Genomic DNA, 17,271 nt, shown 5'->3' on the forward strand with positions numbered 1-17,271 from the left:
AAAACATTTGATTAGAAAAACAGACAGGTTCTATAGTAGAGAAGAAATTACATAAAAGGCTGTAGAATTAGTGACAGCTGAGCAAACAAACACTTGAAGGAACCTGGCCTTTCCCCTCTTCACCCATCAGCCCTTCTCTATTTGGCTCCAGTAGCCCTGTGTCTGACTGGGAGACGTTCTGCTGACCACCAGTCCTCAGACACCAGCTTTTGTTCTAACCATCTATACGCATAAAAAATATCCAGACTCCATGCTCAAAAGGTATGATATATGTCTTTTTTGTCCCCTTTTTTCCCTGAAAGCTATCATAGTAATCAGATTTGGTCTTATTGTTGTTGCTGCTGGTGGATTACATTACCTGATGATCTTGTGTAAAGGTTAGTGTGGTTTGAAATTTTAAACATTATATTCTATTGACAAAAGGGTTGAATATCCTGGCTGCATTTCCATATAACACCAAGCAACATCAGATTATGTGTCACAGCTTCCTTATATGATGCAAATGAACCTGTAAGATGTATTGCTTTTATTGTGTTTTGTTGTAAACCTCGACATACTGAACATGTTCCTTTTTTTTTGTTGCTGTTCAATTGCTGTTTTAGTATTTATAAAGCTGTACCTGATAGCTCTGGGGGTATAATATAAAAACCTTTTTTTTAATTTATTTATTTATTTATTTTTACATTTACCAAATGTATGGACGTGAACTCGAAATTGTAACCTAACTATTTCAGCATTCTCTACAAAGATAGCTTTAGCTCTCAAGCAGTTAATTAAGTCTGTTAATAAGCATACTTATTGTATGCATATCCATACAATACGGCACACTTCATTTTTCAAATCGAAAGTACTCGAACATTCAGTTTATACAATATGTGTATCTGGTTAGGAGATATGAGAAGTCATAGAAAAAGCTCACAACAATTTGTATGCAATGGAATTGGATGTTTATTCAGTTTCTTACAAAAAGAAACTCTTGACCACAATCTAAACCCAAATCTTAACCTTCCAAATCTTTTTTTATTTTTATTTTTTTTTTCAAATGAAGTGAGTCAAGCAAATTGTATGAGAATTGTAAGCTGTTGCTGAAAAAAAGACTCGTTTGTTTGACAAACTTTCAGGTCCCAGGCGGTTTAGAGTATCCAGTGATGAAAATATTCAAAAATGATCACAGAGGAACTTCTGAACTCAGTAGAAAACAGTGAAATATGAAATAGTAAAAAAAAAAAAAAAAAAAAAGGACAGAAAGCACCTGATGTATTTGATACATTTTGAGACTGCATAAAAAATAAGTTTTATTTTTTTAATTACAAATTGCAAGACACAATACTGTATTCAGCAACAAAAGTTTTTCTAAAACATTGTGTTAAAAACCCACCACTGCTACCCCTGGGCCCCTGAGCAGGGCCCTTACCCCTCAGCTACTCAGTTGTATAAAATAAGATGCATGCAGGTTGCTGGTATAATATTGTCTAGGTACCTACTAATTACCAGTAAAATCACTCTGCAGAAGGTTGATGATTTAGAACAAATGTTCTAGCCATCATAATTGCTTGTTGTATAAACTCAAACATACAAGCTCAAACATGCAAACATACAATTTTTCCAGGTATGATGGAGAGTTAAATTACATAAAACAACATACTTCACAATGACTTAGACTTTCTATGAATAGCATGTACCGTGAGATCAGGGTGAAGATACAGGCACTAGATGTAATTTGAAGGTTGTTCTTCATCTTTCCCTCAGATGGCACTGTATCTAGTGCTTGCTGTGGCCCTGCTTGGCTCCTGTTGGGCAGCTCCTCCAGTTGATTCAGATCTGATGAATTACGATGTTGATGCAGACACGTGGGACCTGAACACATATGGAGAAACCTATGACTATGATGACTTGGAGGAAGAAGTTGATAATGCAGGGATTTTGGTTAGTGTGTGAAACAGTGGCTTGAAACTAATCAATTCTTATAAAAGGTGCAGGATTCAAAGTAACAGTTCTGTTAATTGATCTGTTTAAATGAATCAGAGTCTGTTCAGGTCTAAATAACCCATTTTTTATACATGCACTTAATATAGCAATATATTCTTGTCTTAAATTCTGTACATGGAGTCCACAAGTGCAAAACATTAACTTCCATTTTAGATCAATTCCACTGGCCTGTCATCAGAACACATGCTTTAATAAAAGTCTTAATTTAAGACTTTAATTTAAAATCTTGTAAAAGCAGTTTACATTCCCTACATTAAAATAGTGACCTAGAAATAGTGCAGAATCCTGAATATTAAATATTCATCATATTGAACATTTACCTTACTTTGTCTAAAACCTTCTATATTTTTCACAATTTTTCCAAGACCAATTTTCAGTGTGATCTCAGATTTTAATACATTATATTATTCTCATGTACATTAACTGTGATTGATGGTCACATGCTCCACAGACACAAAAACAAGTACATATACTTCACATTTCTAAGATATATAAGATGTAATAATATAGCATTGATTAAATCTGATTGATTAAAAAATACAGGACATGTCCTGGGTCAGTGGGTCATTCATTGCTTAACACTGAGCATGTGTTTAAGTATAACCTGAAATCAAATGTTTATCTTCTTAAAGTTTGAGGTTGGAACCATGGCTCCTCCTGCAGCCATTACTCATCTTCCCCCTGCAGTTATTCCTGAAAACAAAACAGAGGAAGTGACACGTCTACCACAAACCACCAAAACCACAATCCACCCTACTCTGGACTTCCAGGGCCCTGGACTTTTTGGCCCAGACACTGGGCTGGGTGAGTGGAACACCATCTTACAGAAACAGCCCTGAACAAACAACCTTGTCTTTTATTGTGACTCTTCTGCCATCTAGTGATGAATGCTGTTATTACAATGGCGTGTTTCTCCACAGGAATGCCCACGTGCTTGTTGTGTGTGTGTCTCAGCGGCAGTGTGTATTGTGACGATGCTGATTTGATCAAGATCCCCCCTCTGCCCAAAGACATCACACACTTCTATGCCCGCTTTAACAAGATTACTGCAGTCAAAGCAAAGGACTTTCTTAACCTGAGTAAGATTATACTGAGTATTTCTATGCAGCCAATAGTGTGCAATTTAACTACATTCATAAAAACTCATTTCTTAGAATGTACATAAAGGTAACTACATATGTCTAAAGCATGTGTAAATGCATACAATCTACACCAAAGCCCCTGATAAGTATTCAAGAGCAATTTATTAAAAGAGCAGTTCCTTATTAGCATTGAATATGTTGTTCTCTGGACTTTATTTAACACTGAAATTGTATCCACCTGAAATGGAAATAGACCAAAAAATTATTTCTGAATAAATTAGCCATCAGGAATTTAAGAGACGTAGGGGTTATGAAGCACTTGTCTTTCTTGTTACTAATTTGTATTTCACAAAAAATTTACATTCACCATATTTGGATCATTTTTAAGACAGGAATCTAGCAGAATTCTTTGATTTTGCCAGAAAATGAGCCTTGAGTTCCTGAACATGAAAAAGAAGTAAGATTTAGTAAGAAGACAAACAGGAAGGAAGCTACTGAGGAAAAGTAGATGTCCGACATTAAACCTTGCTATGACCTTGATCCAGTACTTAGTGTCAGAGACATAGAAAGTAATGGACTTTTGTTACATGTAAAATTTATTATTATTATTATTATTTTATTTATTTATTTTTTTAATAATACAAAATCTGTGTTATTTGTAATATTTATTAGAAATTTTCAATTTAAGAAATCATTTTTCAGTAGTAATGTTTCACTTTTAACAACTGGCTATGACAATTATTAAGTTACCCAGGAGCAATAATCTCCATTTTTCTTAGATCAGCTGAAGCGAATTGACCTAACAGGGAATCAGATCTCCGAGCTGGATGAGGACACCTTCCTCACTCTCCCACAGCTCCAGGACCTATTTTTAGCTGACAACAGAATCCCGTCTCTGCCTGAGCTTCCAGCCACTATGAGGCACATCGATGTACGCAATAACCATCTGACGAGTGCCGGCATGCACAGAGAAGGCTTTAAGGCAAGTAGTGAATGCTATAAAGGGTAACAGTCCATATAGGGACACAGAAGTATTCAGAGCACAAGCGCAGAAGATGAGACTGTGGGAATTCAAAGCAAAATGCATTTAGTTTATAGTGTGTATCGTATTTTTATCATAAGATGTTTATTTATTAATTTTTTTTGTAGAATATTCTAAGTGGAATTGTATTTACAACCTCTTAAGTCACTTTAATAGGAACAGGACCAATTATCCAATCAGCTAATCATGTTTCTGCAGGGCAATGCATAAAGTCAAGCAGATACAGGTTAAGAGCTTCAGAAAAAAGCTCATCAAATATCAAAATGTGGAAAAATTGTGATTTTATTTACTTTAAATCTGCTATGGTTGTTGCTGTGAGATGGGATAGATTATTTAGAGTATTTAAGAAACTACTAAAACAGTCTATAAAGTTTACACAGAATGGTGCAAAAAGCAAAAAACCTCCAGTGAGTGGCAGTGCATCGGGGGAAAAAGACTTGTTGATGAGGAGACTAATTCAAGCTGACAGAAAAATCTGAGTAACTCAAATAAGTACTTTTTACATCCATAGTGACCAGAAAAACATCTCAGCACACACCACATGAATGGAAACAGATGAGGCAATGTTTTTTTCCAATCTTCAACTGTCCAGTTTTAAAAAGCCTGCACCCATTATAGCTTAAGTTTCCAGTTTTGGTCTGACAGCAGGTCTGAGTCTCAGTGTGGTCTGAAGCTGTTGTTGCTGTTTGATTCATTAAACTGTCATCAAAACAAGTGGTGATTTGAGTGCAAATGAATGTTTTAGCTGCATAGACTCAAGTTCCCACACAGTACTGCTTCATGTAGAGATTTGTCATATGCATCTAATTTGCATTCAAAAACAGTCCCAGGGACAGATCCCCTTTCACTGCAGTACATCTAGCACAGGAGATTTTACAGATGGGCTAGTAGTGTCACTGGGATTCCCTTGATTCTGCTCACTCACTCTTCACACTCATGAAATCTGGTAAACAGTACCAAAGCAGTAAAGCCAGAACATCCAGATTCATGCTGATTCACTGAATATAACATAAAATGCTGCAGTGTGCATTGACCAGGGTCTACATTACTACATTACTTTTCATATTGGGCATGTTTGCTGTGGTCCAAATCTGAGTGTGACTGTTTCCGGAGCCACCCCCAAGGGGCATTTGCCAAATGCCCTAAAGGTAACTTTAAATGGAACAGACTGTAAAAGTGTCGCAACATTGAGCCAAAGAAAGGAAAGCTAGAGGAAGGAATTAAATGAAGAGGACAAAAAATCAAATCAAATCAGGGAAGCATAATTTAAAGAAAATATGACAATTAAAATGACAATTATTGAGGTGTGCTCTGCATTTATAACACTTTTTAAGGCAATAAGGATGAAAATCTTTTACTATAACGTCACCTGTATTTCTAGTTATTTCTGCTTTTATTACTTTAGAACATAAATAAGTCACATTCATAAATATATATAGCTTTATTCATAAATATTGCTTTGCAAATGCCTTTTTCATCCAAACCAATCATTAAAATAAAAAAAAAAAAACGCTGAGTCACAAATGGAATGGAAATGGAAAGTGATAACCTCAAATAACATGTGATAATCGCTAACCATCTTTGAATAGCATGTCTGCCTGAGTGCATCATGGGGTCAGCGCTATATGATGCCTCTGAATGACAAATTGACTGATGTGGAGCTACATCTTCTCCTTTTGAGTCCCGTTTACAAATGACATGTTACACTAAACCCCTTTCTTATCTATTAGTTTGAGGTTCCTTGGATCAGAAACTGTGATTATCCACATTATCTGCTAAGTTTATAACCAGTACTCTAACTAGTATACTTTCTATCATGATAATGATATTAATTTTGATTATTTAACTGCAAATCAAGCAGATGATCCAAAGATGAAATCAATGAGTAATGAAACAACCATTTTGTGATCATATGCAAATTAGGGCCACTGAGATGAAATATCGTGCATCCAGAACCCCGGAGCTTACTATATAAAAACACATTTGAATACAGATACAAATACGGTGTAATTACAATAAAGTGCAGCACAGTATGAAAATACACAGAGCAGTATGCACTAATTACTCCAAACAACAGGAGCAACATCGCAATAAAAAGAGATGGCATAATATGCAATGCTGAGCAGGATGACTCTGCAAATTACTCATGATTTTAAACCATGTCGTGTATTAGCGTATGAACATATAAAGTAGGAAGATAAATCAGCATCACTTAGAGAGACAAATTCAGAAAGCATTTTTATTTTGTGACAACAGTGTGTTATGAACCTGCAGTGTTGCTCTGGATGCAGGGGAATCTTTGAGCAGACTATATAGGGTTAAAACCTTTATGACATGTGGGAAGTTCCAACCACAGCACAGTGGGTTAGCTTCTAAAGCATTAAAAGTGTTGGGGTATTTTGTGGTTGTACATCCTTTAAGCTTTGTATGTTTAGTTAAAACTGGTGTTGTGGGCAGCAGTGTTTTGAGAAGTAGTTAAGTTAATTATCATCATTTGTAGAAAGACTACACACTGCCTTGAGTAAAAGTACTTGCACTGTGGTAATAATTGAGTAATAGGAAAAGTAATGATAAAGAAAAAGGTAGTCGAGTAAGACTGAATAAGTCAGCTAGTGAAAAAGGACTTTAGTTATTACTGTATAAATGACCTTTTATTTGTCTAAAATTAACCCAGCTAATCAGAAAAATGTTTTCTATTCCAGTCCAACCTTGACAAAACCTTGAGCCAGCTAACGGTGAAATGTTTCACTTAATTTCTTCAGTCTCTCTATTATGTGAATTTTAGTGTGTATTAAACCAGATGTAGATTTCCACATGCCACACAAGTGATTTGTTGTCTAGTAAAAGCACAGTGCAGGGATTTCGGTCAGCTAAGTGACATAAAACCAAGTAGATCTACCTTATCTGTGTGTATTTTTGTTCAACAATGTTAGCTAACCTGGTGATCTATGTTGAAATGTACACTACCTCAATAGTAAACAATATATAAAGAATCACAACATTAAATATGCCCTTTAAATTTTTCCTCTGCATCACCTATAGGCTGTAACAATTTTTAGGCATCTTAAGTTAATGCGAAGTTTGGATACTTTAACATTAAAAGATCTGGCTAGCCAGTTTACCTCACTATGCTAGCTAAGGATAGCTCAATGGGTCACATCTTTGCAGATTGTTATAACTGTCTTTCATTTTCATTTCATTTTGAAGATACCCAAAAAAGTGATGTGGGATGCTTCCTTGTCTTCAATGCCTGAAGTTTACACAGGCTTTATTTTGATTGGGTCTTGAAATTTATTTATTTATTTATTTTTTTATTTATTTTCAAATTTGCACCTACTGTCTTTTAATTGGCTTCTAGTCTTTTGCGGTTAAATGCATTATTAATTTTGTCATCTGAAACAGTGATCAAAAATAAATGTAGGAAAGTCGAATGTTTTATTTAAAAGCACTATGATTTAATTATGCTAAAAAAAAAGTACCATTATAGTGAATCATGTAGTCAAGTACTTTAATGAGAGTACCGTCATTATCATTACACATACTGTACAAAAAAATGAGGTAGTGAGCCCTTTCAGTTTCACGTTACATATTTGAAACAAGCAAAAAAAAACACTGCACTGACAAACACAAAACAGAAACTTAAAAAATAAAGGGGAGTTTTATATATAATGGGTACAATGCTTGGACGGTGACCCAGATAGCTAATAGGTTCAAGAGTTGGTGGGACACAGTCGACATATTTGTGTAGTTGCTTTAGTTCAAGTCTTAGCTATGCCATGCTTGGGCTCTTTAGCAAAAAATTTCAACCATCAACTATCACTAACAACCATCTTTTATCCTCAGAGGATGGTACTGTCCTCGGCAGATGGGATTAGCTCTGAACACATGTTAAAGGAATGTCTCAACCATGTCACATTCTTTTACTGTTTCAGCAAAACTAGCAGAATTATAAACAATCAATACAAAACCGTTTATGACAATTTTGCCATCATGGAGATACTACATCTCCTTCACCTCATTCTCTGAATTCCTCAACAGGAAATGAAAGATTTGCAGTTCCTCTACCTGTCAGACAACCGACTAGACTACATTCCTGTCCCGCTTCCTGAGAGCCTACGAGTGCTTCACCTGCAGGTCCCATGCATTCTCTTTTTTCTCCCAAAGTGCTTATTCTCAGGAGGTCAACAGATAATAGTTGAGACAAACAAGCTATGAAAGATACTATACTATAATTAATGTAACAAGTGAGTTAAAGAAGTGCCAACTATCCTACAACGGCCTTGAAATTCACATTGAGGAATTTCACAATCCATAAAACCACGACAAATCATAAAACAGCACCAATTAATTGACTGTCTAATGAAAATCATCATAGCTATCTTAAAAGAAGAAGGTGATGTCAGAGAGTACAGATTCTGTCCTCCAAATTCTGTCCTCACTTTCAGGGAAAATATGTTAAAAGCTTGGATTATGCAGCATAAGCTGTACTGAGTGCTCCATTATAAAATGTCAAATGGATGTACAAATAAATGCAGCATGCATCATTAGGCACCAATTTGAAGGTGACACACAACTGCATCGAATTTGGGATGTTAAAATTAATTCAAATTGACTATTCAATAAGGCCAAAAAGTTTCAAATGTAGTGGCAATGTCCGTAAAGATCTATATATATACATATATCTGTATTGCACTACAGCATGAAGTCCTCCTGTTGAGATTATTTTATATAGTATTTTTTCCTAAAAATAAGATATTTTGAACTACACCTAAAAATAGGTGAAATATAAGCATTTGCCAGTGTAATCAGCCCTTATCATCGTGAAGTCAGAAATTAAACATGACACTGACAGTAGCTTGGATGAGCACAATGCAGAGTCTCCAATACAATCACTAGCCGACTTCCAAATACATGAAATGAATGATGCTATAAATTATCCACAACCTCCCCTTGTCACATTTGTTTTGAAGAAAAGAAATGTGGTGCTCTCAGTATAGCTGAAGTCCAAAATTCATGTCATGAATAATGTTTTATATAATAATTAAACTATACTGGCAAATATCATAACATCTAATAGGGTGAGTGGAGCAATCACTGTTCTTTCCATAGAAAAATATTTAAAATATTAATATTCACCTTAATATCCATAATTTCAATCTTAACATATGGTGAACGTATTAAACAATGCACTGCCTTTATGCACACATGCAAGTTAGGTGAAAAGCTTGACTTTTCTTTTTTTTTCCCCCTCACACAAGTGCAGTCACAATCATTTAACTTTGTTAATTGAACAGGATTATTAGACTTTAAATCACAGAACAGAATATTTTAAACAAGATGGAGAGTACAGGGCAAGAAACCTCCTAGCAGACTGTAATGAAATGGCATTTTTAATCCATGTTAAAATATTAATAATAAAAAAATAGATTAAAAATAATAATAATAATAATAATAATAATAATAATAATAATAATAATAATAATAATGAAGCTGAATGATTTCCTGTCGATATTACTGTTGCCTAACTAATCACCACCCTTTCATATCCTGTTTAGAACAACAACATCCAGAGCTTGAATGAAGACACATTCTGCAACAGTCACGACCGAAGCTACATACGCAAGGCTCTGGAAGACATTAGATTGGACGGCAACCCGATGGATGTGAACCAGTATGCTCAGGCTTATGTCTGCCTGCCAAGAGTGCCTGTGGGAAACTCACACTGAGTGTTATTAGGGCATATGGCTACTCGACTGGCTCTGCTTCACTCGTAACAGGTGTTATGAGAGTCAATCTTTTAGATAATATGGCACATGTAAGTCTAGGTCCTAACTGACTAATCTTTTATTCAACTAACCACTCCAAATGCACAAGGAATAGATAGGAAATATTCTTAGCCTATTTACAGTATTTCCTTTTGCTGATTTCTAAAGAATTACCTAAGCTCCGTAAGTGTCCTTTAGTAATTAACCTGATGTCTTATAGTAGCTTACCTGAACCCAATCTTCTATGTCTGTATGTTATTTCTGGTCACGTAATATGTCTGAATTCCTTGAACTGCTGCTGAATACATTTTTGTTTGAATATGTAACACAATTTAACCTCTAGGATGAGTGTGTTAATAAAGCATCAGTTTCTCACTCAGAGGCCTAACCTACTCATGACCACATGGTGGCATTCCGCATCTTTTTTGAAGGTACTCCTTATCTCCACACATGGATCACGGGACATATATCACATCGTTTTACTGAGCAATATCATAGATATTTTCCTGTATTGTTTTAGAAATGCATACAACCGAACTGACAATTCTGTTCATTCTTCTGAGCTATGTATCCTCGAATCATTATATATATTAGAGACCGAGTTACAGGTTACATCTATTTTTAAAACAATTGGCTCATGTAGCGCAGGTGGTTGCAAGGGTTACTTAGCAACTCTCAAATATTTATACTATGACAATCACACAGGCACATAATCTAAAGATACATGTGAACCATTTCCATCTTTAGGCATTTCTCTAATATTTGTCTCCAGCTGTATATGACCAATTACAGAAGATTGTTCTTTTATATAATATTTTAAGTTTTAATCTCCAAAAAATGTTACAAAACTGTATATAGAATCGTGTAACTCCTCAGAGGCTCATTTGCAGTCCTCACTGTGTTTATGCTTATATTAAACCAATCCCAGTATTAATCCCAGAGACTCTGGACCTAATGTTAGGCTGTCGAAAGACTGATGTTACCATACTGAACTATGTCACTCGGATTGCCACAGTAGTAAATATGTAGTAGAAGCGATTCAACTCTGAGATCCACTGCTAACAAAAATATTTGGTATTTAAAAATATTTAGTTCAATTAAAATTCAATTCTATTTAAAATTATAAATTTTATTTGTCTGTTTATTTGTCAGTGACAGTCTGTCTTAAAAAGTAGAATAGAAATAGAAGAAGAATAGTTCAAATAAAAATACAAATAGAATTACCTATACAAGCAAAAGGAAAAAAATATCTAAAATATTCATAGATAGATAGATAGATAGATAGATAGATAGATAGATAGATAGATAGATAGATAGATAGATAGATAGATAGATATGGTTGATCCTGGCAGATCGGAGCAATTATATGTGCAATATTTGCAATATGTGGTGGCTAAAATCTGGCTGAGGTACTAAGTGTTGTTCAGTTCACTTCAGTTAAATGTTATTTGTATATATAAATTCAAGATATAAATTTTAAATGTATTTATTTAACGATTTAGCCCTAATGAGCCCTAATGAGGTGACGGTGGCAATGTGAAGAAGAAACTAGGCTCAAAATTGAAATATCCTCTGAGTGACATCGGATAGTGTGATTATAAATAATTAACTGTGTTCCAAAGTGAAATTGTGTAACCAGGAAATTTATTTGAGTTTTAACATCAATTTTTTTTTTTTTAAAGTTATCAACTGATAGAGGTTTGAGTGCAAAACTGTTTGTAGCAATTGTAGTCCAGCGCCATCTTCATGGTCTCTAAGTGGTCTTGTGGCTGGTAAACAACATTTTTTCCCCTATATTTATATATAAAAGTGCAGTGCTAAAGAAGATGACATCCTGTCAGCCGAAAACAGGAATCTAAGGTTAAAAGTGGGCATTTTCTGCTCTGATATACTGTATATAAGACATAGTAGGAGATTTGTTGTCAACAGCATGGATCCATGGACCCAACTTGCCTTGTGTCAACTGATCTGGTTGTTATTGGTGAAATAACGGTGTAGGGAATTTTTTTTGGCACAAATTGGGCCCCTGAATACCAATCCAGCATTGTTTAAATGTCACAGTCATAGCTGAGTATTGTTTCTGAACATGTACATCCTTTTATAGCTACAATTTACCCATCTTATAATGGCTACTTCCAGCATAATAACGTGTCATGTCACAAAGCAGAAAGACAATGAGACTTCAATGGCCTTGTCAGTCAACAGCTATAAATCCAATAGTACACCACTGGGATGTGGTAGAAAGGGAAATTCACAGAATTAATGTGCAGCTGACACAATCTGCCACAATTATATGAGGCAATCATGCCACCAAAAACTCCCCCACCTTGTGAAATCCAAGCCATGAAGAATCAAGACTGTTCTTAATAAAGTGACTGGTTTACAGTAGAAAAAAAAACGTTTTCGAAGCGTTTTCGAAACGTTGCCTTGGTGAAATAAAGTTAAATAAAGTGACAGTTGTGCAAATTAGGAAAGTTACAATTAATAGACATCATAGACACAGCACAATATGCAAATACAGCACAACCATTATAGTAGTGTAGTCATAGCACTGACTGTATGTGTTGACTTATCACTATAACTGAGTAACATGTCCATTAAAAGGTTGTACATGTGACAGCTAATACTTGTGTAAAATGACAAATCTATGAACATGGTGTAATAATAAATAAAATATAATGTGGCTATGACATGATGTATGATTAGCTAACCAGATGGATTGTACTAGTGAGTATATAATGACTGACTTTGTGCCCCATTAAATCAGTAGGAATTAAGGAATTTCTGGAAAATTTGACAGTATTGGCTAATGAAAACACTAAGATCTTCTTGCTTGTGCTTTGTTTATGCTAATCTTTAATACCCATGATGAGTTTTTCCCACACTGATATTTTTTTGCATTATTATTTTCAGATTATTATGGTTAAATTGATGATGCTATAATAAACCAGTTTCTGCTAAGTTTAGTGTGGTTACAGATTCCAGCTTTAGTTTTAATACCAATGTTTAACGTTATATCAAATTATGAAAAGATTCATGTTGCTATAATAAACGAGGAGCAAAATACAAAGTACAAGTGTTTCTTCAGCAGTACTAAAGTAAAGATTCTACTACTAGCAACTTGGGTTCTTTTAACCCTGAAGGATATCTACATAAACTATGAATTAAGCTAAATCAAACGTTCAGCATGTTGGTAGCCTATAAACTGTAACATTGTACATTAAGTTTCCCTTAACTGGCATTATTGAACAGTCAATTAATGTGCACAAACCATGAACAAAACTATACTCAAAGTATGGGGGCACAGCAGGAGTCCTGTCTGTTCATGTTACTGTCTGTTTACTGTCTTCATGTCTGTGTTGATTCCCTCTTTATATTACAGTTTCCTCCCACAAACATACAGGTAGTGTGTCTGGCTAAAATAAAGTGCCCTTGGTGTGAATGTCCTTAATGCACTGTGATAGACCAGTGCTGTATCCTCATATCTGATTGGCCAGATTAATTCTCTGTTTATCATTAGTGGAGATGCAAACCCCAGATTCCCTTTATTGCACTCATTCTAATATCTTCAAGTGTCTGTAATAATAGGGACTTGCTGGTATGGTGGACAATGCTTAACAATAAAAACATTTAAAATGTGCTGTTATTTAACAAATAAAGCATAAAATTGTTTATATAGTGATTCTTTCTGTAAGAGGATATTTATACAACACATATAGACACATAGTCTCTAGTGTCAGCACTTTGTAATAGTTTTTTCACCTTCAGGACAGAGGACTTTCTAGTTTCTTGGTAGCATGAAAAGCTGCTTTTTTTATTGTATTAATGTCAGAAGAGAGCAAAACAGAGGCTGGTGGGAGGAAAAAACTGCTTGTAGTACTATAAGGGAAGTAAAAAACAGGACATTGTGCAGACATTACATATTAAAAGATTATATAAATGCTTAAAAATGCTAAAGTCTATTACTGCACTGGTAAAAATGTAAAATCCTCTGTGGTTTTGTGTGTCACATCACACCCCCCTGTTCTTGATTATTTTCCTATAACATGGCCTGTCATATTTCCTTACTTATTCCTTAATTAATGCTGAAGTACACAGTTTGTTTATGTTAATTTATGACTTAAATAATGTTAGGAAAGGGAATCTGTAACACTAATAACAGAGCATGAATAGTCCTGCACTAATACCTGAATTAACTCACTTAAATGTGAACTAATGATGAGTTAAGGCATGTACTAATGATGAACTAATGCAGAGCTAATCTTAACTACGGCATGAGTCTTATGAATCTGTGTGTGAATAACGACCACGTTTGTTAGTTATGGTATTAATTAACATGTAGGAGTTAAACTAAATCAAACACACACTAGAAGAACGAATCTGAATTAAAAGTGCATCATTTAAGTTGTTTATATCATTTGTCATGTGCAGCTGTGTACACAATCATCATTGATTGGTGCTGGATTACTTTTGTAATTTACACTGATCCTGCTTATTGAATGTAGAAAGACACGCTAATAAACTAACAAATGCCAATAATCTCATCTCAGCCTGCTTTGTGTCTTCTATCCATTTCTCTTCAGATCCCACTGTAATATTAATACATGCTCTGGGTGGCTCGGACCTGGAGCTCTGCTCCTTTAACCACAAGGGGGAATTAGTACAGTAACGTAATCATTAAGCAGCCACTTTTAGACATGCAACATATAAAACCATTGTTTTGTAGCATTATTTTCCTGGATTTCCATTATTTTCCTTAGATATAGCATGATTTTGATTTAGTTTATCACTATATGTTAAATAATTCATTAAACATGTACTAGCATGTACTTCAGGTGGTTATTCATGCATGATTTCACATCTTAGTTAACTCTACATTAGTTTAAAACATTGATTAAAACATCCCCTAACTCATCATTAGTCATTTTTTAAGTAAGTGTTCATTCACTTATTTGAGCATGATTATTCAATTACTGTTATTGTTGCCTTACTGTATAACTGGAAAGTATCATCTTAACATGAAAATCCATTACACACTTCTCAATTATTTATTCTTCACAAATTTTGCTTGCTGTCATATGTCCCTATAGTATAGGAAATGCAGCAACTTTTTGCACCTTAACAATATATATATATATATATATATATATATATATATATACACATATACAGTATATCAGGACTCTGTGGCATACCACCTGCAAAAATAGATGTGTGTAATGCAGGGATCCATGTGATGCCATTGCTTGTCTTTACACACAGATTGCACAAAGTTTGACGTTGCTGTTCTGGGCAAGGAGCAAACCCTGCAAAAGAAATGTAGCAGTGGAAACAGTGAGTCTGCCCAGAGTTCTGCACTTCATCAGCAGATGAGAGAACGAGACGTGCTTAGCAGTGCTTAAAATGTCCTGCTAAGGACTAAGGCTTATGGCTCAGCATGATGATCTCCTTATTTTTCCTGTCCTCCTTTTTGTTTTTTCATTTGTGCTGACTCATCCTCCCATCTTCACTTCACTAAAGACTCATATCCTGTTGAAACGTAACTCACCTCAGTCTAGCTCCAGGGGAGGAGTCGGAGCATGTCGGCTCTTCACACATTTGACTAATTGCTACATAAGGATGTCGAATGCAGGGTTATCGAAGAGACGGATCTTTGGAGGGAAATGGGAGCTGGATGGTGAAATGCGACTACAGATTTTGTTCCATTCCCTGGCACATGTCTTGGGTCTGTGGATTTATTGATATTCTGTTCACTTTCGTCTCAAAATCATGCCACACTTCGATAGGTTCTACATTCATTTCTTCACTTACACACCTTCTCTCTATCTCTTGCTTGTCTCTCTCTCTCTCTCCCTCTCTTTAGCATTCCTCAGTGGTTCCTGTTTCAGTCTTGCTCATCATTCTAATACATAACTCTGCATCTAATTCCGCATTTATCTGTTTCTCTCTCACACGCTCTCTTTCTACGTCCCTCCCTTCTCACATGAAGGTGACCTTGCGTTCTGCTTGCATTTTACCAAGTGATCGCATCACTGGAAGGACCTGGGGGCTTCCTTCCCACACGACAAGGCAAGGGAGGGGTGGCACATAGGTGCATATGGTGCGGGGGTGTAGTGCAGCACATTTGTAGTGTGTGTATGTGTGTGTGTGTGTGTATGTAGCCAAACTAGCAAACAGGAACACATAAAACCTGCATCCATCCACCTCTCAGTGATCCCAGCTGCCCTAAGCTATCGAATAACTGAGTCAAACCTCCTCCTGAGTAACACACATCCTGACCTCGTACACCCACACACAACAACAGATTACATCCTCAAGCATGCAAAACTGCATTGTAGCAACACTGTATACATGTTAGACCAAAAACATGTCACCCTGCTGGTCTGTGCCTTGTCTTCATCTATTTTTTTCCCATTTACCTACTAAATACTGTGTATTTGCTTACACAAATTGTGTAATTGTGAATTTCCCTTTGGGATGAATAAAGTATCAGATAAAATCAGATAAGTCTCAGTGTTTTCGACCATGGCATAGCTGTTGGTGTTGGTTTAAGTATTTCAGAAATTGCTGATCTCCTGAGATTTTTTGCAACAGAGATTAGTCTAGAGATTAAGGAGGATGGTGGTTAGGGCTCTGGGTTGTTGCAGGGGCGCTGCATCATGGCTGACCATGCGCTCTGGAGGGATGAGATATTTAAAGTAAGAATTTCGCTGTGCATTAATGTATGTGTGACAAATAAAGGCTACTTAACCTAAAACAAAAAATATCTAGTGAGCATCAGTTTTCTTTTTTTGTTGTTGTTGATGAGAGAAGTCAGAGGAGAAGGCAGTTTAAGCTGACAGAAAGGTTAGTTTGTAAGGTCAATGACTTAAATGTCTGCTCTTTACAACCATGGTGAACAGAAAAGCATAGACTGCAGAAGACCACTCTGGTTACATGTCTCAGCCCAAACCAGGAATTTGTGTTTACAGTAAGGACAGACTCACAGTTGAAGACTGGAAGGTTGCCTGGTGAGAAAGAGAGAGAGAGAGAGAGAGAGAGAGAGAAAGAGAGAGAGAGAGAGAGTTAAAAGAAGACATTTGTTCTGCTGCAGAGGGAAGAACAGAAGATAGGAGAAAAAAGAAAAGTAACAAACTAATGAATGTGAGCAGAGGAAAAGGCAAAGAGAGAGAAAAGAGAGCAGAGTCATGGCTACACTACAGGCGTAATGCGTGGGTGGGTGAGAGGCACAAGCATGCGCATGCATTGACGATCAATAGAGGAGAGCGTTATGGACAGACAGAGAGAGAAAACAGCGAACAAACAACATCTACGGAACTTCAAGAGTGAAAAGCATTTTAGGAATGTAAAGGTGATCGCTCATTAAAATTCTGTAGGAATTGAATTCAAGACA

At 35.7% G+C, this 17,271-nt stretch overlaps 1 protein-coding gene across 1 annotated transcript; it reads left to right on the forward strand.

Annotated features, from left to right (window-relative positions):
* Positions 1 to 132: 132 nt before the first annotated feature.
* On the forward strand, positions 133 to 10,824 carry optc (opticin). The gene is made up of 7 exons (XM_058373779.1): positions 133 to 261; positions 1,750 to 1,926; positions 2,622 to 2,793; positions 2,910 to 3,068; positions 3,851 to 4,053; positions 8,152 to 8,247; positions 9,669 to 10,824. Exons 2-7 carry the CDS (start codon positions 1,750 to 1,752, stop codon positions 9,837 to 9,839), a joined length of 978 nt encoding a protein of 325 aa, XP_058229762.1. The 5' UTR covers positions 133 to 261; the 3' UTR covers positions 9,840 to 10,824.
* The last annotated feature ends 6,447 nt before the right edge of the window (positions 10,825 to 17,271 follow it).

Source organism: Hemibagrus wyckioides, linkage group LG21, assembly GCF_019097595.1.
Source record: "Hemibagrus wyckioides isolate EC202008001 linkage group LG21, SWU_Hwy_1.0, whole genome shotgun sequence".
NCBI lineage: Eukaryota > Metazoa > Chordata > Actinopteri > Siluriformes > Bagridae > Hemibagrus > Hemibagrus wyckioides.